The 27,136-nt window shown below is 42.8% G+C and overlaps 1 protein-coding gene across 4 annotated transcripts in view; it reads right to left on the bottom strand.

Annotated features, from left to right (window-relative positions):
• TTC27 (tetratricopeptide repeat domain 27) overlaps nt 1-27,136 on the bottom strand; it is a 203,123-nt gene that overhangs the window by 173,294 nt on the left and 2,693 nt on the right. For all 4 annotated transcript variants that reach the window (XM_038397195.2, XM_038397194.2, XM_043511535.1 and 1 more), the window contains exons 2-4: nt 24,722-24,902; nt 17,535-17,664; nt 11,034-11,174 (exon numbers count right to left, since the gene is read on the bottom strand). In XM_038397195.2, coding sequence (XP_038253123.1) covers nt 11,034-11,174; nt 17,535-17,664; nt 24,722-24,902 — 452 coding nt within the window. The remainder of the gene's footprint in view (nt 1-11,033; nt 11,175-17,534; nt 17,665-24,721; nt 24,903-27,136) is intronic.

Here is a 27,136-nt window from a genome sequence, read left to right as displayed (position 1 = left end):
TACAGGTATGCTAGCAACAAGGTGGTGGTCAGGGAAAGTGTGGGCCCCCTACTGAATGGGGGAGGCAACCTAGTGACAGAGGATGTGGAAAAAGCTAATGTACTCAACGCTTTTTGTGTCTTGGTCTTCATGAACAAGGTCAGCTCCCAAACTACTGCACTGGGCAGCACAGTATGGGGAGGAGGTGACCAGCCCTCTGTGGAGAAAAGTGGTTCACAACTATTTAGAAAAGCTGGACGAGCATAGGTCCATAGGACCGGTTGCAATGTATCCGAGGGTGCTAAAGGAATTGGTGGATGTGATTGCAGAGCCATTGGCTATTATCTTTGAAAACTCATAGCGATCGGGGGAGGTCCCGGATGACTGGAAAAAGGATATTGTAGTGCCCATCTTTAAAAAAAGGGAAGGAGGATCTGGGGAACTACAGGCCAGTTAACCTCACCTCAGTCCCTGGAAAAATCATGGAGCAGGTCCTCAAGGAATCAATTTTGAAACACTTGGAGGAGAGGAATGTGATCAGGAACAGTGAGCATGGGCAAGTCATGCCTGACTAACTTAATTGCCTTCTATGCCTAACTATCCCTATTTTATGGGTATCCCCATAAAGGTATCTTATGCCCTCTATCCCTAATTGCCTTCCATACCATCCACTGGCTCTGTGAATGACGGGAAAAAGCAGTGGATGTGTTATTCCTTGACCTTAGCAAAGCTTTTGATACGGTCTCCCACGTTATTCTTGCCAGCAAGTTAAAGAAGTATGGGATGGATGGATAGAAGGTGGATAGAAAGGTGGATATAAGATGGATAGAAAACTGGCGAGATCATCTGGCTCAATGGGTAGTGATCAATGGCTCCATGTCTAGTTGGCAACCGGTATCAAGTGTAGTGCCCCAAGGGTCAGTCCCGGGGCCGGTTTTGTTCAATATCTTCATTAATGATCTGGAGGATGGCGTGAATTGCACCCTCAGCAAGTTTGCAGATGACACTAAACTGGGAGGAGAGGTAGATACGCTGGAGGGTAGGGATAGGATACGATACAGAGGGACCATACAAATTAGAGGATTGGGCCAAAAGAAATCTGATGAGGTTCAACAAAGACAAGTGCAGAGTCCTGCACTTAGGAAGGAAGACTCCCATGCACTGCTACAGACTAGGGACCGAGTGGCTAGGCAGCAATTCTGCAGAAAAGGACCTAGGGATTACAGTGGACGAGAAGCTTGATATGAGTCAACAGCGTGCCCTTGTTGACAAGAAGGCTAACGGCATTTTGCACTGTATAAGTAGGAGCATTGCCAGCAGATCGAGGGACGTGATCGTTCCCCTCTATTTGACATTGCTGAGGCTTCATCTGGAGTAGTCTGTCCAGTTTTGGGCCCCACACTACAAGAAGGATGTGGAAAAATTGGAAAGAGTACAGCGGACGGCAACAAAAATGATTAGGGGGCTGGAGCACATGACTTATGAGGTGAGACTGAGGGAACTGGGATTGTTTAGTCTGCGGAAGAGAAGAATGAAGGGGGATTTGATACCTGCTTTCAACTACCTGAAAGGGGGTTCCAAAGAGGATGGATCTAGACTGTTCTCAGTGGTAGCAGATAACGAAACAAGGAGTAATGGTCTCAAGTTGCAGTAGGGGAGGTTTAGGTTGGATATTAGGAAAAATGTTTTCACTAGGAGGGCAGTGAAGCACTGGAATGGGTTACCTAGGGAGGTAGTGGAATCTTCTTCCTTAGAGGTTTTTAAGGTCAGGCTTGACAAAGCCCTGGTTGGGATGATTTAGTTGGGGATTGGTCCTGCTCTGAGCAAGGGGTTGGACTAGATGACCTCCTGAGGTCCCCTCCAACCCTGATGAGTCTATATTTAACACCATTATAAATACTGGAGGCAAAGCGGGCTTGGGGTGGAGGTTGACAGCTTGCAACCTCAAATGTAATAACGTCACAACCCACAATCCCCAGTTTGAGAACCCCTGGCCTACAGGGACTGAGTGTCTGCAGCCCTGTGGCTGTGCAGGGAGTCCTCTGCAGCCCTGCTGTCACAGGAGAGAGTGAGCAGGTCCTGATAGTGGTGCTGCAGAGGACTCCTTGAGCTATCTCAGGGCCTGTGACACCCAATCCGTGCAGGCACAAGATTTGTGAGACGGCTGTGGACCTGGCAGGACAGAGCAGAGACCCCCAGCCAGGACTGCCAGGAAAACGACAAGCCCCTGGCTCCAGGGAAGAACACACTGCTGCCGAACAGTTCCTGGCCAGGGATGGCTCACACATACACCTGACTGGTGAGTGGGGCCCGTGACACTGGATCCCTGCAGACACAAGGAGTGGGGAAGACCGGAGTCCTGGCCTGGCAGAGAAGAGACCCCCCCCCAGGCAGAACTGCAATGATTTGTCATCATCATCCCTGGTCGTGGAGGAGGCCACCCCTCTGTTGAATGGCTCCTTTTCCAGCAGGAGCCATTCAGCAATGGAGTGGCTTCCCTCATAGCCAGAATCTTGTCCTCCTCCTCATGAACCTAGTTAGCTAGGAAGGAAGGAAAGAGAGAGAAAGAGAGCGGGTCTGCTCTCCCAGGACCCCAGCCTTCCTCTTATCTTGTGCCTGCAAGGATTGGGTGTCACTGGTCACAATGCACTGCAGCCTCCCTCATACCTTGTGCCCCAGTGTCTTGGGCCTTTTGGCTGCACAGAGAGCCCACTGCAGGCCCACTGTCAACACTGCCTTAACTCCAACCCAACCCCCCACCCCAACTGAAAAAGTGAAAATACTTACAAATAAAATTTTTTTTAAATGGATAAAAATGGTTAAAATTAGAAAAAAATAAAAATCAAATTCTGCCAAGCTTACCTACATGTTACATATATTGAAAAATTCTGAGGTTGGAGGCTAGGATCCCTACAGGAGCAGAATTAAGGTTGCTGACTGTCGTGTACAATAGGTGCAATAGTGGTAAGGTGCGTCTGTAGGTGGAGGATTAGAGTGTACATATTGATTGTGGCTTAGCTTTTAAATTTCCTTGTTTGTGTGATTTGGAGTCAGGTATGTATGTTGTGTGCATAGCATCTTTTTTTAAGAATAAAACTGAGGGTTTTATACACAAACACATACATACAAATTCAATGATGGTTTACCATTTATGTATAGCAGGAAGCAGTTCTCTCTCTCTGAGCTATCCAACTCTCACTGACTTCAACAGAGGCCTTTCCACTGACTTTAATAGAAGCTGGCTGAGGCTTTAAGAGCTTTTTGGAAGCTACAGTAAGGAAGCATGAATGGCTTTCTTTATAATAAAAAATATTTGACAATGATGAAGAGTTTGCTTTTGAAACCTAATTGAGGAAAACAAAATTGTAATACTAGGGATGGACAAGGTTCTACAGCTGTCTCAGAACATAGCTCACAGGAGAATTATAATTGATTAAAGTTATGCACATACAAGCAATATAAAAATCTACCTCAATTTAACTTACCCCACTCTGCTTGCACTGAGAGAAAGTGCATGCTAGAGTTCACAAGTAGTATAATTTTGCCAATAAGATATAACACTAAGGTTACTATCCATAAATATACTATGACTCTCTATACAAAATGACACTAAGCCCTTAATGCTTACCAGATTTGTTAATTCCAGTTATTTCACTGTGTGTGTGTGTAAACAAGTGTTAAAATATGCTACTGTCTATAAATGCCAAGAAAGTATCTTATATATACACACACTTCTGTTCTACAGGTAAGTGTATATCAACCTAAAGGACTGCACACTCAGCTTCTAGGGGAAAAATCTAAACCAATTTACATGCAGTTGATTATAATCTGCCTAGAGAGGAGCTATCAAAACAGATAAAATATCGTCCATTTTAAACTGCAATGAAATATGACTTGTGATATCAAGCTGAAGAAAGCAATGGCTAACAAACAGGAGACCTTGTCAAAGAGGTCAAATCCTTTTCCCCCTCCCCACCATCACTTTGTTTAGAAACCCAAAGGCAATTTAAACATGACTGTTAGGAAATGAATACTATTCTATTCACAACGCTGTAGCTGAGAATATATCTGGGGTTTATAAGATCAGTGATAAAAATTTTCTCTGGCCTACAGCTTGCCACACAAAAGTATCAAAGTAGAAAAAAACATTTTTGGAAAAATTTCAGTTAAGACAGTTGAGCTCTGCATGGAACTTATTTTATTAAGTTTAATTTTCATAGATACTAAGGTCAGAAGGGACCATTCTGATCTAGTCTGACCTCCTGCACAGTGCAGGCCACAGAATCTCACCCACCCACTTCAATGAAAAACCTCACCCATGTCTGAGCTATTGAAGTCCTTAAATCATGGTTTAAAGACTTGAAGGAGCAGAGAAGCCTCCCTCAAGTCAACCATGCCCCATGCTACAGAGGAAGGCGAAAAACCTCCAGGGCCTCTCCAATCTGCCCTGGAGGAAAATTCCTTCCCAACCCCAAATATGGCGATCAGCTAAACCCTGAGCATAGGGGCAAGATTCACCAGCCAGATACTACAGAAAATTCATTCCTGGGTAACTCAGATCCCATCCATCTAATATCCCATCTCAGGGGATTTGGCCTATTTACCCTGAATATTTAAAGATCAATTACTTACCAAAATCCCATTATCCCATCGTACCATCTCCTCCATAAACTTATCGAGTAGAATCTTAAAACCAGATAGATCTTTTGCCCCCACTGCTTCCCTTGGAAAGCTATTCCAAAACTTCACTCCTCTGATGGTTAAAAACCTTCGTCTGATTTCAAGTCTAAACTTCCTGGTGGCCAGTTTATACCCATTTGTTCTTGTGTCCGCATTGGTGCTGAGCTGAAATAATTCCTCTCCCTCTCCTGTATTTATCCCTCTGATATATTTATAGAGAGCAATCATATCTCCCCTCAACCTTCTTTTAGTTAGGCTAAACAAGCCAAGCTCCTTAAGTCTCCTTTCATAAGACAAGTTTTCCATTCCTCGGATCATCCTAGTAGCCCTTCTCTGTACCTCCTCCAGCTTGAATTCATCCTTTTTAAACATGGGAGACCAGAATTGCACACAGTATTCTAGGTGAGGTCTCACCAGTGCCTTGTATAACGGTACTAAAACCTCCTTATCCCTACTGGAAATGCCTCTCCTGATGCATCCCAAAACCGCATTAGCTTTTTTCACAGCCATATCACATTGGCAGCTCATAGTCATCCTATGATCAACCAATACTCCAAGGTCCTTCTCCTCTTCCGTTACTTCTAATTGATGCATCCCCAATTTATAACTAAAATTCTTGTTATTAATCCCTAAATGCAAAACCTTACACTTCTCACTATTAAATTTCATCCTATTACTATTACTCCAGTTTACAAGGTCATCCAGATCTTCCTGTATAATATCCCGATCCTTCTCCGAATTGGCAATACCTCCCAGCTTTGTATCGTCTGCAAACTTTATTAGCCACTCCTACTTTTTGTGCCAAGGTCAGTAATAAAAAGATTAAATAAGATTGGTCCCAAAACCGATCCCTGAGGAACTTCACTGGTAACCTCCCTCCAACCCGACAGTTCGCCTTTCAGTAGGACCCGTTGCAGTCTCTCCTTTAACCAATTCCTTATCCACCTTTTGATGTTCATATTGATCCCCATCTTCTCCAATTTAACTAATAATTCCCCATGTGGCACGGTATCAAACGCCTTACTGAAATCTAGGTAAATTAGATCCACTGCATTTCCTTTATCTAAAAAATCTGTTACTTTTTCAAAAAAGGAGATTAGGTTGGTTTGGCATGATCTACCTTTTGTAAAACCATGTTGTATTTTGTCCCATTTACCATTGACTTCAATGTCCTTAACCAATTTCTCCTTCAAAATTTTTTCCAGGACCTTGCATACTACAGATGTCAAACTAACTGGTCTGTAGTTACCCGGATTACTTTTTTTTTTCCTTTCTTAAAAATAGGAACTATATTAGCAATTCTCCAATCATTCGGTACTACTCCTGAGTTTACAGATTCATTAAAAATTCTTGCTAATGGGCTTGCAATTGCAGGTGCCAATTCCTTTAATATTCTTGGATGAAGATTATCTGGGCCCCCCGATTTAGTCCCATTAAGCTGTTTCAGTTTTGCTTCTACCTTTGATATGGTAATATCTACCTCTATATCCTCATTCCCATTTGTCATGCTACCATTATCCCCAAGATCCTCTTTAGCCTTATTAAAGACTGAGGCAAAGTATTTGTTTAGATATTGGGCCATGCCTAGATTATCTTTAACCTCCACTGCATCCTCAGTGTTAAGCGGCCCCACTTCTTCTTTCTTAGTTTTCTTCTTATTTATAAAAAGAAAAGGAGTACTTGCGGCCCTTAGAGACTAACAAATTTATTAGAGCATAAGCTTTCGTGAGCTACAGCTCACTTCATCGGATGCATTTGGTGGAAAAAACAGAGGAGAGATTTATATACACACACACAGAGAACATGAAACAATGGGTTTATCATACACACTGTAAGGAGAGTGATCACTTAAAATAAGCCATCACCAACAGCAGGGGGGGGGGAAGGAGGAAAACCTTTCATGATGACAAGCAGGTAGGCTAATTCCAGCAGTTAACAAGAATATCAGAGGAACAGTGGGGGGTGGGGTGGGAGGGAGAAATACCATGGGGAAATAGTTTTACTTTGTGTAATGACTCATCCATTCCCAGTTTCTATTCAAGCCTAAGTTAATTGTATCCAGTTTGCAAATTAATTCCAATTCTGCAGTCTCTCGTTGGAGTCTGTTTTTGAAGCTTTTTTGTTGAAGTATAGCCACTCTTAGGTCTGTGATCGAGTGACCAGAGAGATTGAAGTGTTCTCCAACTGGTTTTTGAATGTTGAATGTTGAATTCTTGACGTCTGATTTGTGTCCATTCATTCTTTTACGTAGAGACTGTCCAGTTTGGCCAATGTACATGGCAGAGGGGCATTGCTGGCACATGATGGCATATATCACATTGGTAGATGCACAGGTGAACGAGCCTCTGATAGTGTGGCTGATGTGATTAGGCCCTATGATGGTATCCCCTGAATAGATATGTGGACAGAGTTGGCAATGGGCTTTGTTGCAAGGATAGGTTCCTGGGTTAGTGGTTCTGTTGTGTGGTGTGTGGTTGCTGGTGAGTATTTGCTTCAGACTGGGGGGCTGTCTGTCAGCAAGGACTGGCCTGTCTCCCAAGATCTAAGAGAGTGATGGCTCGTCCTTCAGGATAGGTTGTAGATCCTTGATGATGCATTGGAGAGGTTTTAGTTGGGGGCTGAAGGTGATGGCTAGTGGCGTTCTGTTGTTTTCTTTGTTGGGCCTGTCCTGTAGTAGGTGACTTCTGGGTACTCTTCTGGCTCTGTCAATCTGTTTCTTCACTTCAGCAGGTGGGTATTGGAGTTGTAGGAATGCATGATAGAGATCTTGTAGGTGTGTGTCTCTGTCTGAGGGGTTGGAGCAAATGCGGTTATATCGTAGCGCTTGGCTGTAGACAATGGATCGAGTGGTATGATCTGGATGAAAGCTAGAGGCATGTAGGTAGGAATAGCGGTCAGTAGGTTTCCGATATAGGGTGGTGTTTATGTGACCATCGCTTATTAGCACCGTAGTGTCCAGGAAGTGGATCTCTTGTGTGGACTGGTCCAGGCTGAGGTTGATGGTGGGATGGAAATTGTTGAAATCATGGTGGAATTCCTCAAGAGCTTCTTTTCCATGGGTCCAGATGATGAAGATGTCATCAATGTAGCGCAAGTAGAGTAGGGGCATTAGGGGACGAGAGCTGAGGAAGCGTTGTTCTAAGTCAGCCATAAAAATGTTGGCATACTGTGGGGCCATGCGGGTACCCATCGCAGTGCCGCTGATTTGAAGGTATACATTGTCACCAAATGTGAAATAGTTATGGGTCAGGACAAAGTCACAAAGTTCTGCCACCAGGTTATGGCTATAGAACCTTTTACTATTGGTTTTAATTCCCTTTGCAAGGTCCAACTCTACTCGACTTTTAGCCCGTTTCACTTTATCCCTACATGCTCTGACCTCAATTAGGTAGCTTTCCTTGCTGATCCCTCCCATCTTCCACTCCCTGTATGCTTTCTGCTTCTTCTTAATCATCTCTCTAAGATGCTTGCTCATCCAGCTTGGTCTACAACTCCTTCCTATGAATTTTTTCCCCTTTCTTAGGATATGGGCTTCCGATAGCTTCTGCAGCTTTGATTTAAAGTAATCCCAGGCCTCCTCTACCTTTAGATCCATAAGTTCTTCAGTCCAATCCACTTCCCTAACTAATTTCCTTAATTTTTGAAAGTCAGCCCTTTTGAAATCAAAAACCTTAGTTGCAGATTTATTTTTGTTAATCCTTCCATTTAGTTTGAACTGAATTAGCTCATGATCACTTGAGCCAAGATTGTCCCCTACAACCATTTCTTCTATGAGGTCCTCGCTAATCACCAAAATTAAATCTAAAATGGCATCCCCTCTAGTCAGTTCAGCAACTACTTGATGAAGGAATCCATCAGCTATCACATCTAGGAAAATCTGAGCCCTATTATTATTACTAGCACTGGTCCTCCAGTCTATATCTGGGAAGTTAAAGTCTCCCATGATCACGCAGTTTCCATTAGTATTTACTTTATTAAAGACATTAAAAAGGGCTCTATCCATATCCAAATTAGATCCCGGAGGTCTATAGCACACCCCAAGCACTATCGTAGGAGAGGCTTTACTAGTTTTCTTCCCCAATGTAATTTTTGCCCACACGGACTGTCTTATCCATTGCATCGCTTATTTCTTTACATTCTACCTCATCATTGTCATACAATGCTACTCCATCACCTTTACCTTTATTTCTGTCTTTCCTAAACAGCACATACCCTTCAATACCTGTAGTCCAGTCATGACTACTATTCCACCATGTTTCTGTTATCCCTATAATATCTGGTTTCACTTCCTGCACCAGTAGCTCTAGTTCCTCCATTTTGTTACCTAGGCTCCTCGCATTGGTGTATAAACATCTTAATTTTTGCTGTTCGGCCTCGCTCACATTTTGTACCCTATTAGGCACAGTCATTCTACAGCCAGTATAACCTATTAGACTAGTATCCACACTGCCCTTGCTCCTTATAATCATTCTCCTACCCACAGCTGTATCCTTTCTTACTTCGTCGTCTTCCCTCTCAACGCTAAAATCTGGCGTGGAGATTTCCTGGACATCTCCCATCCATCTCCCACTAATTCCTAGTTTAAAGCTCTCTTTATCAGTTGTGCCAGCCTCAATCCTAGAAGTCTATTTCCTTCCCTACTCAGATGAAGTCCATCCCGAGAGAACTGTCCTCTGTCCGTGAATGCCTCCCAGTGGCCATACATCCCAAAGCCCTCCTTATAGCACCACTGTCTAAGCCATCTGTTTCAGAGTAGCAGCCGTGTTAATCTGTATTCGCAAAAAGAAAAGGAGTACTTGTGGCACCTTAGAGACTAACAGTTATTAGAGCATAAGCTTTCGTGAGCTACAGCTCAAGTGAGCTGTAGCTCACGAAAGCTTATGCTCTAATAAATTTGTTAGTCTCTAAGGTGCCACAAGTACTCCTTTTCTATAAGCCATCTGTTGACAGCCATAATCTTGTCACATCTTGTCAATTGTGGGGATGGTTTCAGGATTTTCTTTTGAATGATTTTAAAAATTTGTCAAGTATTTAGTCTTTCACGTGGAATAGTATTTGTGAAAAACAGGGCTATATTAATGTTTTAAAAAGTAGATTTCTCAGAATTTTATCCAATTCTAAGCTCATTTACATGAATATAACAGAACTGAAATATTGAGAGTTTTTCATTGGATTTGAACTTGCATGAGAAAGAATGGCTGGGTCAGTTTAGGAAACTTGCAGAAAATGGTTTTCAGCAGCTGTTGCTCCTGAACTAGCATTAAAACTTGGTTTTATCACTTTTAATAGTGTAAACAAGCCTTTGGACAGGAGGAGGTCCCTCACCGTGCCTGTTTGTACACCAGGTACATTTTCTCCCCTTCTGACTGACCTGATTGCTGGAGCTGAACAGCATTCATCTGGAGTGAGAGCCTGGCTTCCAGAAGTACAAAACAACCAGGAACATCTCCCACACTGTTTAATTCAGCCCCCTATGAAGATGCAGCTGGAAGTAGGGGTTGCCTGCCCAAGCACCAAGATGGACCAAGGAAGGCTTTTGACCTCCTTAACTGCAATGCACTGGAGCGAAGTCACTGCTGCTAAGGGCCTTCCCAGCTCCAGAATCACCCTCTGCCAAATCAGACTGCTTCTAAGTTAAAGCGAAGGAGGAAAATAGTCAGAAAACTTTATTTTAAGGAGGAACTCAGTGAAACCTCTGTCTTTCATGTGAAATCAAATGGGGGGGCCGATAGAGATATGGACCCCATAGTTGTTTAGTACTCCTAATGTGCTGGCACGGTGGGGATCTAGCTGACAATCCAAAACTAAAGGAGAGGAATCTCTTAGCTCCACTTCCATGCATAGGAATAAGGTAGATAAACCCATCCTGTCTAGAATGGGAGCAGCAGGCATCCAGGCCAAAGAATAGTGCTACAGTGTCTTACAAAGATTAACAGTTTTTAAATAACTTTATAGTATGTAAAAGTTTGTGAAATAGAAAGGTTACAATATGTAAAAACAGGATTGTCCCAACTGTACGTACTACTGTTCATTTACACTCATGTTATTCTAATTATACATGCAAGAAAAACAGCAAGTTCTAACACTGAAATTATCTTCACAAGGGAAAAAGCCCTAGTAGACATTTCTCTGGCTTAGCTATTAGAAATTCCATTTACATAATTTATCTTTTAGAAAAGATAACACTTGATTTTAATTCCCTCATTATTGTAGTCAATGCTTTGTTGTGTAGATCTGTTCCTTTAGAGTAAGACATCTCTGAAAGCAGAATAGGATTAAAAAAAGGAAGACAAAAGAAAGAAAATAGTAAATAAGAAAAATGAGAACCAATCCATGATTGGTAACCACAATAACTATTTCCACATATTTCATACCTGAATAGCAGCAAGTTTATGTCTTGAATGCACAAGAATCACTCTGGCTAACATCAGCAAGATAGGAAGGGAAGTCAGATTATAGACTGATTCACCATCCAGAACCAGCATACTCAGAACAGCTGTACACACTGCTTTGGGCTGAAAGAAGAAAGAATAATAATATCAGCACCAGACAATATTAAAGCACTTAACTAGCAAATATTGTATTGCAGGGCTTCAAAAAGATTACCCAACACCTCACCAGAGGATAAAGTCTGCTCACCAGGCCGACGTACACTGGTACCTCAAGCCACAACCCCACCACAAGGCCTGCCCCTTCTTGCTTCACCTCCTGCAGGTGGGGTATCCCTGCTAGATTGGGCTTAAAGACCCCAGTTCCCTGCTGGGTAAAATCTGCATCTCCAGTTAACAGCAGCCCCAGCACATAAATCGCATGTCAATTAATGATGCTGCCCACTAAACAAATTAACTAAAGCTGCCTCCAATAATTTAATGAAGTCACCTTATAGCCACCCAAAGAAGTCAATTTAGTGTATCCTTCCATTGTCCAAATAAATTAATGCTGGTGTTTCTCTAATAGTTAGTGCATGCCATCTCCTCCCTCCTCCAGCACAGAGTCCTCTGATGGGGATGATGTCAGCATAGTCCCCCCACGCACATGAAGAATCCTCTGCTTGGGAAATTATGCCCCATGGCTCCCACTAAAGGGACTGCCCTCCAGAATGTCTCCTCTGCTTAATGGGTATGGGTGCCAGCCCCCACAGTGCACCCTGCTCTTAGCCATAGAGTCCGTGCATCCCTCCAACTATTTTAACTGTAATGACAGCCTTCTCCCTTTACAAAGGCAGCTGGACGCATTTGTCTTCATGTTACTCCATGTCACTTAGCAAACAAAAGTTATATACTTTTTTTCAAAAGCAATAGCTTAGATTCTCCAGAGATTGAAGGCACTCACCTGAGAAAGATTCTTAGTCATCTTGGGTGAGTGGGGATTGTTCAAGCCCTGATGTAATATTAGCTGAGCAATATATATATTTGGCTATTTAAATATTAATTTTTTCCCAAATGAAGTAAGGTTATCTGCATCTAAACAATATTTAGCACCTTGACTTTCAATTTACAGGTCAAGAAAAAACTTGCTAAGTGAAGTTGCTCCAGTAGTTCACTTTTTAGTGGAGTCAAATCCTTGCCAAAGTAAAGCTGGCTTTTTTTTCCTACCTGATTTTTCTGGATAGTACTGTAATTCATTTATATACATTTAGACCTTTCAGCCTTGTATCCTGCAGCCAATGCTGCAGGATATCAAACTGTTTGATACTGAGAGGAATTTTTACATGACATCAGCATAGTGGTTTTAATTCCATTCATGAAAATGAAGTCTGATGGTCTGAAGAAGCACTTGTGAGTAAAACAGTAAAGGAAATAAAATTGTTTAAAAGCTGTACCAAAAACCCAACCCCAGGTCCACTCAAAGGAAGAATTTTACCAACATCTGTAACTGATCTGATTTTATGAAAAAAGTAATATACTAAAGCAGAGGTCCCCAAACTTTGGGGCATGCTCCTGTAGGGGGGCACAGAGGATCATTCAGGGGGTGTGGCTTAGGCCCCGGGACAACCCCCCATGAGGGGTGAGGAGGGAGTGCCACCCAGCTCCGCTCCTATCCCTGTCTGCCAGCCCCGGGTTCGGGGCTCTGGCTCCCGTCCCCAGCTGTGGTGCCATTCTCAGACCCCTTACCTCTGTCCACGCTCCCCTCCCCCTGAAGCCTTGGCCCTGTTCCTGGCCCCAGTTGGGGGACAGGGATAAGGGGGAAGTGCAACCCTTAAAAGTTTGGGGACCACCGTGCTAAAGAGTAGCATCAGGGATTCATTTGGAAACTAATTTATGCATACATCAACAAATTCAGTGCTGATTTTAAACTGGCTTGGGTTTTTATTCTCACTTAATCACATATTTCCAGCAGGAGTGGGTTTCAGAACACACATCAAATATCACAAAAGCCGGTATAAGAACTGCGAGAGTCAACAACACTATGGATAGGACCCTACCAAATTCATAGTCCATTTTGGTCAATTTCACAGTGTTTAACTATAGGGGTCCTGACCCAAAAAGGAGTTGTTGGGGGGGTGGGGGGGAGAAGAGCAAAGCTACTGTAGGGGAAGTTGCGCTTAAGTGCTAGTCTACACTGGAAGTGCTACAGTGGTGCAGCTGCAGCACATCTGGTGAAGACGCTCCATGCCGATGGGCAAGAGCTCTCCTGTCAGCATAATAAAACTAACTCTGTGAAAGGCGTTAGGTCGGTGGGAGAAGCTCTCGCACCGACATAGCATTGTCCACACTGGTGCTTCGGTCGGTGTAACTTACATCACTTGGGGGGGCGGGGGCTTATTCACACCAGAGAGTAACAAATTACACTTCCCAGCAGAACATGAATTAAATAATTATTTTTTTAAATTACACAAAATATTGTATGCATATTTTTCTATTATATTTTCATCATGCTCATTAAATTATCTCCTTGATACTGTAGTTTTTAATCACAGTCATTTATTTGCTTTAATCTTTTTCATAATAAAATTCTAGATCCAAAGTAAGTCAGGTATGGATGTAAAATTAGCAGAGAATACTTAAATAGAAATGAACCTTGTGGTGGTGAAGAGTCCAATTTGATAAATCACTCAACCCACTAATATCAGAGTTTCAATTAAGTCTAATTAAAACCATGGGTAATAGTGAGGATTTGTCAGAAGCAGAGATCATTCCTTCACAAGATAAGGTTAATTCAAATTTTATTCCAGGAGGTTCTCAATGCAGATATTCCATGTTTTAAATTCATGGGAGTCTTGCTATTTGTTGTTTCTTTATTTTCTCAAATAAGTAGCTTAGTACAGTGATTTTTAAACTTTTTTCCTGGGAACCCAGTTGAAGAAAATTGTTCATGCCCGCGACCCAACAGAGCTGGGGATGAGGAGTTTGGGGTGTGGGAGCGGCTCTGGGTGCAAGCTCTGGGGTGGGGCCAGGGATCAGGGTTTGGGGTGGGCTCAGGGCTGGGACAAGGGATTGAGGCACGGGGTTGGGATGCAGACTTACCTCCGGGGACTCCCAGTCAGCGGCGCAGCCAGGGTGCAGAGGCAGGCTTCCCAGCTGTCCTGGCACCGCGGACTGTGCTGTGCCCTGGAAGTGGCCAGCAACAGGTCCAGCTCCTAGGCAGGAGGTGCGCAAGCGGCTTCATGCGACTCTCACTCGCAGGCACCGCCTGCCACCTGGCCAATGGGAGTGCAGAGCTGGTGCTTGTGGAGGGGGCTGTGCGCGGAGTCCTGTTGGCCCCACTGCCTAGAAGGAGGACCCGGTGCTGGCCATTTCTGGGGCACAGCGCAGCTGGAAAAGGTATGCACTAGTCTGCCTTAACTGGGCAGCACCATTGATGGGACTTTTAACATCCTGGTCGATGGTGCTGGCCAGAGCAAGGCAACCCAGTGCCTTACATGCCATGACCCAGTACTGGGTTGTGACCCATGGTGTGAAAAAAACACTGGCTTAGTACATTTATCAGTACTTTCAGGCCATGTGTCTTACTCTTAATATTATTCTTGTATGGTTGTGGCTGCCTGAGTGTACACACTAACCATGACGTCCAGTTTTAGTTCCTTAATGTCTCAACAAGTTGCTAAACATAAGGTTACAAAATAGCAACTAATGCCTAATGCACAGTTGCAGCAAAAGCACAAGCAGATATAATATTGTGCTATTAAGATAAAAACTCTGCTAACCCTCTTGGTTACTGAAAGGAATTAGGCATTGGGGAGAAAAAGTTAGATCACCTACTGTCCAGAAGACAGTTCAAGATGGCAGTGGTTGGTGAGAGCTCTCCAGCTCCATACAGGCTAAGCTAGAAGTCCAGCACAGATTCCCTTCCTGGCTTTTGGGTTGATTGTATGCTGAGTTGCCTGACAGCATAAGGTCCCCAGACCATTTTTAGGGGAAGGGGAGAAGAGGCAATTTTTAACATTGTTTTTGACTAATTAGGAAGTTATCTGTAGTCAGCTTCTCCCTCTTTAATCTGCTCACCACTCCACCCCCACCTTCATTCATTCTCACTCCACTCTAGTCATGTTGTTAAAGGAGGGAAAGGAGCAAATTTAAGCACTTTGCCCCACCTCCAGTCAAGACCATGGGGAGCACTAAGATGTGGATCCTCTAGTCCCTCTCCTGAAGGCCACTGAGAGGGTGAAGAAGTTAGGTTTCTCTGTTGCTTTGATTCCAATATTTTAGGACAGAGTTAATACTAAAGAAACTATGCTGAACCACAGATACAGAAGCACTCATTAGTGCTGGCTGCACTGCTCCTTTTTGCTGTGACCCTGCCAGGAGCAAGAGCTAAGAAGATGAGCACCCAGCACTTGCCCATTCCTATTCACTAGGGACAGACACACACAATGACTCACTAGGGTAAGCGTTCGTCACACACTAAGAATAATGTCTACAATTACACTAGCTATGATACAACTATTCTTGTACAGAGTTCTGTTTGCTCTATGCAAGAATTGATATCAAAGTGGTGCAAACAAAGCAGCTCCCTGATCTGTTTTAAGGAATGGTTACGTCAGCAGCTGCAAGAGCAGCAAAAAACTATGATGATGTATACTTTTACTTGTCCAAGATTTAACTAAAGGCATCAGCTATTGTATTCTTATAAATAGATATTTGCATCCGCTTTAACTTCTATTAGTACAGGAAAGGAAATGTAGCGAAGTCTTGGTGAGAAAGCGGCAATTACACTTCAGTCTAACTACATACTTCGAAAACATAATACTTCAAAAAGTTATTACTTTGTTGTATATGAAGAAAAAGATTCCAAAGTAAATAGAATTATCCACCAGTTCTAACTTTGAAAATTCCTTTGCTATCTTGTAGGAGTATCATGTGTCTCAGTAATATGAAAATGCTTAATGATAACCCTATTTACTAAGGGTTTGATCCTGAAAAGGTGCTGAGCATCCACAACTCATACTGAAATCCACCTCAGCTATAGATGCTCAGCATGTTTTGGGAACATCATGCCTTAAGCTTCCCTTCTGTAAGACAATCTTGTAGACAGTCCTTGAGAAACAGCTTCTTTATTAATCATTTTAATTGACTCAAAACATTGTAGACTAAATACTCTCACAGCAATTATGAATATACTATATTGCAATTAAAGCCTCTACCATATCCCAAATAAATGAGAGAGATGCCTTAAACCAGGGGTGGCCAAATGTGGCTCGTGAGCCGCATATGGCTCTTTTGCACTTAAAGTACAGCTCATGGAGCCCTCCATCCGCCACCTCCCAGACTAGGGCAGGGGGAACTTGGGGCGTCAGCCCCGCAAGAGATGCCTGCCAGTGCTTGGGGCTTCAGCAGAAGCAGGGCTGAAGCCTGAGAACTTCTGAAGATTATAGTATGTGGCTCGAAGGGTCAGTAAGTTTGGTCTGCCTCTAACTGTTCTGTTGATACTGATTTTTTTTTTTTTTTAAAAGGTACTATTTCGTTCTGCAGTCTGACCAGGTTGAGATGTTAGGAATAGAATATTACGAATTGGAAAGGGCGGGGGGGAAATCCCTGGTGAGCTATTACCAGCAGGAGAGAAAAAAAAAACTTTTTGTAGTGATAATCAAGGTGGGCCATTTCCAGCAGTTGACAAGAACGTGTGAGGAACAGTGAGCGTGTGTGTGTGGGGGGAGGGGGAATAAACATGGGGAAATAGTTTTACTTTGTGTAATGACACATCCACTCTCAGTCTATATTCAAGCCTAATGTAATGGTGTCCAGTTTGCAAATTAATTCCAATTCAGCAGACTCTTGTTGGAATCTGTTTTTTTGGTTAAAGAATTGAGACTTTTAGGTCTGTAATTGAGTGACCAGAGACACTGAAGTTTTCTCCAACTGGTTTTTGAATGTTAGCATCTCACAGATCTTGGGAGACAGGCCAGTCCTTGCTTACAGACAGCCCCCCAACCTGAAGCAAATACTCATCAGCAACCGCACATCGGAGAGTTAACAAGGCTAAGAAGAACGTTTTAATACAGAAAATAGGAATGCTTTGGATATATCTCAGATCTTTGCAAAAAGCAACAATCTCAAAGTCACGGAGGTTTGCTTCTCAGGAGTTTGCAAGACACAAGTTGCCACAGGTTCTTTGAATGCAACATTTCTGTACCTTGTGTTTGCTAGACACCGAAGTATCCACTCTGAAATACTCTCGAGACTGTACTTTGAAGAGGTTCTTGCAGAGAAATGAGAAAACCCCATGATACTCTTACATTTACGCCAGCTGGAGCAACAGAATTTGGGGAATCGCTTCAGTTTCAGAAGTCCACTTACAGATAGTAAATGTCTATTAATCCATATTTCCTGCATTTGTTTAGGACACCTGTATATGCTTGTTTCAGGAGACGTGCTATCAGTGAATAGAAGTGACATTAATTAACCAAAATACAGCTTTTTAAAATGTAAGCGTACCTCATAGAACTGGTGTAGCAATGAAGATGGCAAAAAGTCGTGAGGCTGTAGGTGAACAGGAGGTCCAGTCCAATTGCTCTGAACGAAGAGCTGCAAACTGCCTACACCCAGCAGAAATATCAACCTTTGTCTGCAAGATAGATAATCAAAGCAATTAACTGATGATATTTTTCATCAAAAACATTAGAACAGATTTAGTCTCATACCAATTAAAAAACCCTTACAGCCTTAAAATTTGCTATTTCTTACGGAAAGAAAAAAAATAAAAAGAAGAAATTTAGTATCCAAGACTGTAGAGCTGTGGGGGGAAAACAACGCGAGTATGGATATTTATATGGATATCAAGAACATTCAGAATCATCGTAATTAATAAAGAGTATTTTAGAAGCAATATTAAGTCTCGTGCTTCATTGCTTAAGCCAATCTCTATGAGAGATCAGGGTAAGGCCTACTGTGGAGAGCAGATTAATTCACATCTGCATACTAAAGAAGTCTTACAGCTTCCTCTGTAGCATTTGGTACTTGCCAGAAGACTAGACTACATGGACCTTGGATGTGATCCAGTATGGTCATTCTTATGGTCTGGTCTGGTCTACACCACAAAGTTATGTTGACCTAGTTGTGCATGTGTCTACACTTAAATGCATTTCCCATTGATGCAAGTGCCCCGTTATGCCAACACAGTAACACCACCTCCCTCATTGGAGCAGAGCCATGGCCAATGTACTTAGGTCAAAGCAGCATGAGTGCAGACACTGTGTTACTTACATCAACTCTAACTATTCTCCAGAAGCTTTCCCACAATGTCCCATGCTGACCACTCGGGTCACCATTCTGTACTCCACGGCCAAAGGATCATGTAGACCAGTCACTCCTCCTGACCTTTACAATCACACAAATTTTTGAAATGCCTGTTCCAGATTGCCCCACTTGACAAGTGCATTTAGTAGCTCTCCATTGTTGAGTGCAGCTGGCCAGCTGACCATGCCAGCACATGCTCCTAATGTGCTCCTGCCTGGAGGAGACAGATTTTTGCATCTCCTAGGCCTGCAGGGAGAAATGGCTGTGCAGGCACAGCTCTGAATCAGCCTTAGAAATGTCAACCTCTATGAACAGATTCCTTGGAGGATACAGGAAAAGGGGTACAACAGAGACCAGCTGCAGTGCCCTGTGAAAGCCAAGGAGCCGCAGCAAGCATCCAAGAATGCCAGGAAGGCTAACAGTAAATCTGGTGCTAAGCCATAGGCTTGCCGCTTTTACAATTGGCTGCATGCCATACTCAGCAGAGACACCCCACCCCCCCAACACATACCATGGATACCTCCAAGAAGCCCAAGTCACAGGCCCCTGCTGTGAACAGCAAGAAGGCGGCCCTGGAAGAGGAACAAGGAGGAGGAGCATGGGGGAACAGACGACAGACGGATCCAGTTGCGCAGCAAGCCAGGACCTGTTTTTGACTCCATTTCAGTTCAGCTAATCCAACACAGGCAAGCCCAATGCAGGGTAAGTGTGTAGATAAATTTTCAATTACAGGAGTGGCACTTCCAAAATAGCAGGGAACATCTTTTGACTTTTCATTAATTTACTTGTGCCAGAAGAGGAAGTGATACAACCAAGAGAGGCAGAATTGAAATCTGCTTTTCATTACCCTATAGAGTTCGGTGTGAGGGTCCATGCAGAACAATTTGTTTATGTACACAGAGATGTCCCTTAAATGCTCCTCAGAGATCTTGATGACACTTTCACGGAAGTACCCTGCAATCCTCTGCCATAAGTTTCTAGAGAGGGCTGCCATTATTTTGTCCTCTGGAGTGGGACACTTTCCCATGCTGCTCAGCGATAACTTCGGCAGGCACCATTGCAGTACACAGACTAGGAGCATACGGGCTCGGGTGACTGAGACGCCAGCAGTAGATATGCTCACTCCCCATTACTTTCAGGAGTCAGATATCAGCAAAAATCAACACCGCCTGTGGAAAATGGTGCCAATATTCAGTGGCATTGTCCTATACCACTAAATTCTTGCAACTGAGCAAATACCTCCTCATTTTCTGAGCCACTCGCAGGCCATACACATGGTGGCTGTTGCTGTGACTGATGCTGCACAAGGAATCCCAAGCACAAGTGAGACAGTCATGCTTAAAACTTTAATGGCGCAGAGAGAGTTCAGCATCTTATGTTTCGCTTTCTGCAGTAAATACACTTACAACGGTACGTCTGTGTATTTTATCTGCAGCTGCTGCCATCATGGACTTTAGAGTCTCCTCCTCCACACCCTCAAAACGCTTAAGCCAAACACGGAGGAGAAAGAAGAGGGACTTGGGATGACATGTTCAATAAGATCCTGCAAATCAGTGCTACACTGGACTGAACACAGGGCCTGGAGGGTGAATATTGCAGACAGCCTGGAGAAGGAAAGAGTGGAGAGAAAAAAGGCCCAGGAGTCCCAGAAGGAAAAGGAGAGGAAGATGCACGAGGACATAACAGGGCTTCTCAGGCAGCAAATACAGATGCTGCAGACTCTGGTGAACCTGTAGGTTCGATCAATCAATCTCAGGCTTGCCTCCCTCACAGCCCATTGAGAACACAATATCCCACCTCAACATTCCATGTGGCATTAGGGGTCACAGCAGTATCCCTAACACTGTATGCTGAGGGACATTAAGGACGATCACAGCTTCACATACACCAACCCTGGCTTTCACAGGTTAGTGTATACGTAGCTGAAATGGACATGAATGTTTTCCCTTTAATACATTCATAGGATAGAACTTAAGTTTTTAATGTTTAAAATTACATGGGGGTTTTTTGCACTGATTTTGTTACAGAATAAAAGTCTATTATTTAGGACATAATTCATCTTTATTAGTTCACAACGTATGTAGCCAAGTGCTCAGCAGTTCTGAAAGGAACCAATTACCTGTTACTGCACAGTGTCACACAACTAATAAAATCAGTTTCAAACAAAATTAATAGGTACACTGGCAGTATTATATTCTTACACATAAGCAACCACCACATTTCAACATTACCAACTGTAATCTGCTGGTCGGGAAAGAAAGTCCCTACCTGCAGCTTTCTGAACAGTCTTGTGTTCTTAAAGATCCATGTATGATGCACCTTCTCAGACCAGCCCACACTGATGTTGGTAAAGTGTCCCCAGTGATCCATTAACACTTGCATTACCATAGAAAAGTAGCTCTTTCTGGTGCTAAAATAGGGATATTCATGCCATCTATTGCCACACTGCAGTTTGGGAACCCCATTTGTGCAAAACTATCCTCTATCTCATGCACATTTCCCAGAGTCACAGTCTTATGTATTAAGAGGCGATTGACAGCCCTGCACACTTGCATTCCAACTATCATGGTGGATTTCCTGACTCCAAATTATTACCAGTCAATCAGAAATCAATCTGGCATCACAAGTTTCAACAGTGCGATCACAACTTGCTTCTCCATTGTCAATGCAGCTCTCATGTTGGTGGCCCTGTGCTGGAAGGCTGAGGCTTTCTGCATCTGAAAGTTCTGCAGCTACTCCTTATCATCCAAAACAACTGCAATAACACCAGTCAGTGCTTGTTTCTTGGGCCCAGAAGTGGCACTCTACCATCTCCAGCTGCTCTATGATCACCACCCAACCTTGAATTGGTTCTATGTCCCACAGCAATCAGTCCTCCAAGAAACTGTTGACTCCCCTTACCTGTTGGCCAATAATTCCACTGTCTATTGCTTGCTTATTCAATTTTTTAAATAAGCACCTTCATGCTTTCTTCCATGCACCATATCTCTCTCTCTCTCTCTCGGAGAGGAAAGGAGCAGAGGCACAAGTGCTGCTGTTCTTTTAACAGGATGAGAGGTGCCATCAAAGTTATTTTTGAGAGCGGGAGGAAGCAGAGTGGCTTGAGCTGTTTCCCCTCCCCGCCCCAACAGGGAAGATGGGGGACAGGGAGTGGAACAGGCCCAGGGCTGCTCTTCACAGAATGAGAAGTGGGTGGTGAGGGGGGAAAAAGGAGCAGAGATTTGTGAGCTACTGCTCCTTTAAGAAGGGCAAGAGGAGTAACACGTACCAAAGACCCAAGTACAGAAGAAAGAGCAGCTGAGAGACAGAAGACCTTCTGCACATCAGGAGTACAGCAACAGAAGCAATGAAACCCTGTAAAGAGGTAGAGTCCACTGTAAATTCATTGGGGTTTGGGGCACATCATCATTTCAGGGCTTAATTTAAATCAACAAGATGCATCAATGTTGAATACTATTTGTTATCAGATGATAATATCTTGAACAGTTAAACTTCCAACTTTCAAAAGACTTTTTAAAAAAAAAAAAAAAAAAGTGCACCACAGTGGGCTAGAGAGGATGTATTTCAGTTTAGCGATTAGGATTAGACCTTAGGCTAGTACGTATTGGGTACATTTTTCAATCCCTGATTGAGTGGGGTCTTCTTTCTTTGTATACTCCGAACAAGATGTTCCAAGAAACAAACAGTTTACAATATTGAGAAAAAGAAGTCCGTTACCATTAAAACTGTTCTGATCCAGAGACCGGTAGCACACCACACTATAATTATATTCTCATAGCTCAGAATATCTCTCTCCATATTCTACTTACTGACCTTTTCTACTTGACTATAAAGTCCTTTACAAAGAATGCTGCTCTCCCTACCTCTACAGATAAACGTATCGTTTTGATAGACTATGACCAGAGATCATGGGAGGCCATTATTATTTTCAGCCCAATGCTTTAAAAGAGCCAGTTACATCTATTTTGCCTTCACTGTGTGAAGTTCTGCAGGGACAGGAATAGGGATGTAAAAGTTTAACCGGTTAACCAATAAGCTCGATGCTTATCAGTTTCTGTTAACAATTAAATGCCACCCCCCCCCCCCCACAGCGAGGATCCCTGGCATGCAGCATCCCCGCACTCCTAGTTCCCTGGTTAAACATTTAACCAACAGAATTTTAATCTGTTACAGAGTTATTGTTTTAAACATTACCTGCATCCCTAAACAGGAACCCAGGTCTGTGTGGTGTGAGATAACTGACGCCTTGCTACAACCCTGCAGCCATGGTAGTGCAGTGGAGATAAATACAACCAGAAGTACTGCCTCAAGGCCAGAATGACAGCTTCCCTCATTGATCCTGCTTGGTCCAGGCAACCTATTTAAGACCAGAAGTTGTTCCAGGAAGGGTTCCTGCCAACCATAGTGACTGACCTGTGTCTTGGCTTGCTTTTGGACTCCTGACCCCAGCTTGGACTCCTGGATTCTGACCCTTGGCTCTGATCTTCAGTGCTGTTCCTGGCCTCTGACCACCACTGCTCCAACCACTAGACCTGACAGCCCAAGCCCTGGTTGAGACACTGTACCTGACATTCTTGCTAAACTGTTTATTGATTTTAAAGTTTCTCATACTGTATGCAGGCATTTGCAGTTCTTTGCACTTTCTTGGTTATGCTTAATTACTTTACCATCTTGTTCTTTTGTTCTCTTCCAGCCCTTCCCGCAGTGCAATTACTATTGTTAAGGATAAGATTATGTAAGTTTAAGTAAATTTAATGATTTCAGCTATTTAAACCTGATATTTTACAGTATTGTAATTGTAGGGGTCCTGACCCAAAGAGGAATGGCGGTGGTGGTTGCGGGGGGGTCACAAGGTTATTGTAGGGGGGGCTGCGGTACAGCTACCCTTACATCTGCGCTGCTGCTAGCAGTGGAACTGCCTTCAGAACTGGACAGATGGAGAGTGGCAGCTGCTGGCCAGGAGCCCAGCTCTGAAGGAAGAGTCACCACCAGCAACAGCACAGAAGAAAGGATGGCATTGCAAGATATTGCCATTCTTGCTTCTGTGCTGCTGCCTGCAGAGCTGGCTCCTAGTCAGCAGCCGACACTCTCCGGTCTCCCACCTCCGAAGGCAGCAACACAGAAGTAAGGGTGGCATGGTATGGCAACCCTTACTTCTGCGCTGCTGCTGGCTAGGCACTGCCTTCAGAGCTGGGTGCCCGGCGAACAGTTGCCACTTTCTGGCCATCAAGCTCTGAAGGCAGTTCAGAAGTAAGGATGGCAATACCGCGACCCCCCTAAAATAACCTTGACACCCTCTTTTGGGCAGGACAACCAATTTGAGAATCGCTGGTCTCCCCTGTGAAATCTGTATAGTATTGGGTAAAAGCACACAAAAGATCAGATTTCATGGTCCATGACATGTTTTTCATGGCCATGAATTTGGTAGGGCCCTACCCATAATGGGGCTTGGGCTCTCATCCCCCATTATTTTTAGTAGAAGTCACAGACAGGTCATTGGCTTACATACATTTTTGCTTATTGCCCATGACCTGTCCGAGATTTTTATTAAAAGTAACAGTGAAAAAAATCTTAACCTTATCTATTGTACACCTTATAAATACAGATGGTTCCTACCCTGCCCCTACTCCCCGCCACACCAATTGGGGTGGCTCTGCTCTCCTTGCTACCACTTCCTCTTAAAAAACAAAAACAAAAAAAATCCCACTTTCATAACTCCATTCAATTAGGAATCCTTAAACTATATATTATTTATGTGACAAATTGCAAACATTAAATCCAAACATATTAACATCTAGTATTAGAAAGAGGACTTGAATGTATTGTACAGTGGAAGTACAGTAAATGCTTTATAGAAGGTCAGGAGGAGAAAATAGCTCTTACTCATAGGAAATAGTCCTTGAGTTAAGAGCTATCATTTTAAAAGGATAAAGATATTTTCACATTGTGACTCACACTGCATAATGTAAACATCGTGTTATGTCATGTTTTGTGGACATATACGTAATCGGAGGTTTACAGAGTTACAAACAACAATCAATTGTTAATGGAAGCAGAGGAAAGGGGGAAGGTGAGATTAATTTAAAACCAATTAACTTCTGGAATCAAGAAGCTTCGGACAAAAACACTGCCTACAACAGATGTGACTTCAAAAAACACTTGAACCCACTATGTTGAAATATAATATAGTGAAAGAAAGAAAAAATCAATACTGAATTAATGTTTCTAAATAGATTTCTTAGGTTTTATCTCTGAGATTTGTCCTCTTTGAACAAAAATCTTAGAGGTCCAATACTGTCAACTTTTATAGAAGATAAAATGACCTCTAATAAAACTAACATAACCTCTTCTAGCCTCACATATAATAATAAATCAACGATTTCCACCTTTCCACATTATCAGCATCTTCAGCAGAATAGTCCAGGTACGCTACTATCAGCTTCTCCAAGTAGGTGTCAATCTTCTCCTCTGTCATTGTGAGTGTAGTGAAAACATCCTGGATCACCTCACTTAATAAAATGGCCTCATAGTTCCCTTCGAAATGCAACTGCAGTAAGGATTCACTTCCTGCAATTAAAAAAAATAAAATAAAAATCAGAGTGCGATGACAGCAAGATGTAAAACAGATGTGTAAAGGCATAAAGACCAATTCAAACCAAAACTTTAAACATTCCCCATTCATCTTGGGGAAAAAGAATCTCTATTCACCTGACATTAAATGCAAATACACCTTCTTCAAACAGCACAGCATCAGCAGGCTGCGATCTTAATGTTCAAGCTGAATTTTACAAATCACTGCTACCTTTTTCTCAATGAAAATATGAATTGCTCCCTGGAGTTCAAGCATAAACAATCATATTTTTCAACACCACGAAGGAAACTTCAAGTTTCAGGAAAAAGACTTGAAAATATTTTACATGTACAGGACATACACGTTAAAACTAAATAGAAAGATTTTAATGGTCTTAAGTGAGACCAGCACTTGTAGTCCAAAAATGTCTTAAATGCTAGAAGTAACTCTAAGACATTTTTCAGAGTAGCAGCTGTGTTAGTCTATATTCGCAAAAAGAAAAGGAGTACTTGTGGCACCTTAGAGACTAACAAATTTATTTGAGCATAAGCTTTCATGAGCTACAGCTCACTTCATCAGATGCATGATGTAGCTCACAAAAGCTTATGCTCAAATAAATGTGTTAGTCTCTAAAGTGCTACAAGTACTCCTTTTCTTTCTAAGACATTAGCTCTGTATCACATGCTAGAAAACCTTTTCAGAGATCATAAGAATTTTCTGACATGGAAAGAGAAAGGATTAGTTCAACACACTCTTATAAAAGGAGTTCAAAGAATAAATTTCCTTTTAACTTAGCATATGTCACACTCTCCTTCCTGTAGCTGCCAAAGATACTCACAAGGAACGAGCAAGATAGTTTCCTTATCTATATAAGAATTTATTTACCATTATAACTTTACAATTTATCATCAAGAAGTTTGCACATGGAATGGGATTTTCAGAAATGCTCAGGCTAGGCCTAAATCTATTCCTAGTGAAGTGCTGCAAAAAACTATCATCTTACAGTGCTGAAAAGTTCACACACATTTAGGAAGGCTTCTCAAACAGCATGGATCTATTTCCTTTATGATGGACAACAAACAGCAGGCCTCTTTTCCTGCAGGTCAGTACATTCAATCCTCAAGAAGCACTGGACCTCCGTAAGTATTCAGTCTTGACCCAAGACTTGTGAATTTGACCCATGCTCTTCCTGGCTAATGAAAGGGTCATGAGCAACTGTTGCCACTCACCATAACAGCCTATCCCTTGTTCAGGGAAGGAATGCGATAGTGTGACCAACAATAAAGAAACCCGCCCTGGTAACATTTGTTTTAACGTAAGCTACTACTGTGAGCACATCAAACCTCTCCTTCATTCTATAAACTGACTTATATAATATCAAATCAAGTTCAAGATTTTGGACCTTATCTTCAAGGTGTTCAATGGACTGGACCCAGCATATCACATAAAGCTCCAGGTGAAGACCCTGGTTGACAATTCCACTCCTGAAACACAACAGGACTCACTACAAGAAGGGTGAAGCACAAATGGGAAACAGACAGAGCTTTCTCAATGGATAGTTTGAAGCTAAGAAATGAACTCCCACAGGAACGAAGAACCATCACAAACCTTCCCACCTTCTGTTCCATGTACAAGGTGCACTTCAATGTTGTTGTCTCTACAAAACACACACAGCAGCATTACTCTGCACACACAATTCTCTCACCGGGGAGAATAGAGAAATCGCATGACAGGTGTTGGTCACATCACTGAATAAAAAACTAGAAGCTGCTTGGATATTACTGTGATGGAATTGGTATAAGAATAGTTTTTGAGTAAAACAGACAAGGACCATCTGGACCTGTGCCTTTCTCTTTCAAAATCCACCACTTACTTACTCCAAGCTCAGAAGTCTCTCTCCCCACTGACATTTAAGTATTTCAATAGGTGGAGGCCTGGCTTGAGAGGGCAAATGCTTATTTGTGCTTGACATACAGAAGAGTCTCCTCACAAAGAATGAAAGATTGCATTTAAAAAGCCACTAAGAGCGCGTTAGAAGAAAAATGGGCCACTTAACAGCCTCATCAGAACCCCCCCCCCCCCAGGAAAGTACCTTTCATTGTTATTAGTTACATGACTGATAAAAATATGGAATAACTAGCATGTACCAATGTTTTGCTCTCCTTCTCTGCAAGAAAAGTCAGCCCTGGATGCCAAAAGCTAAATTATGTCATTTTGGGCCTCTTCAGCA

Source organism: Dermochelys coriacea, chromosome 3 (genome assembly GCF_009764565.3).
Source record: "Dermochelys coriacea isolate rDerCor1 chromosome 3, rDerCor1.pri.v4, whole genome shotgun sequence".
NCBI lineage: Eukaryota > Metazoa > Chordata > Testudines > Dermochelyidae > Dermochelys > Dermochelys coriacea.
The sequence above is the reverse complement of the archived record's forward strand: the minus strand, read 5'-3'. Positions and strand labels throughout refer to the sequence as shown.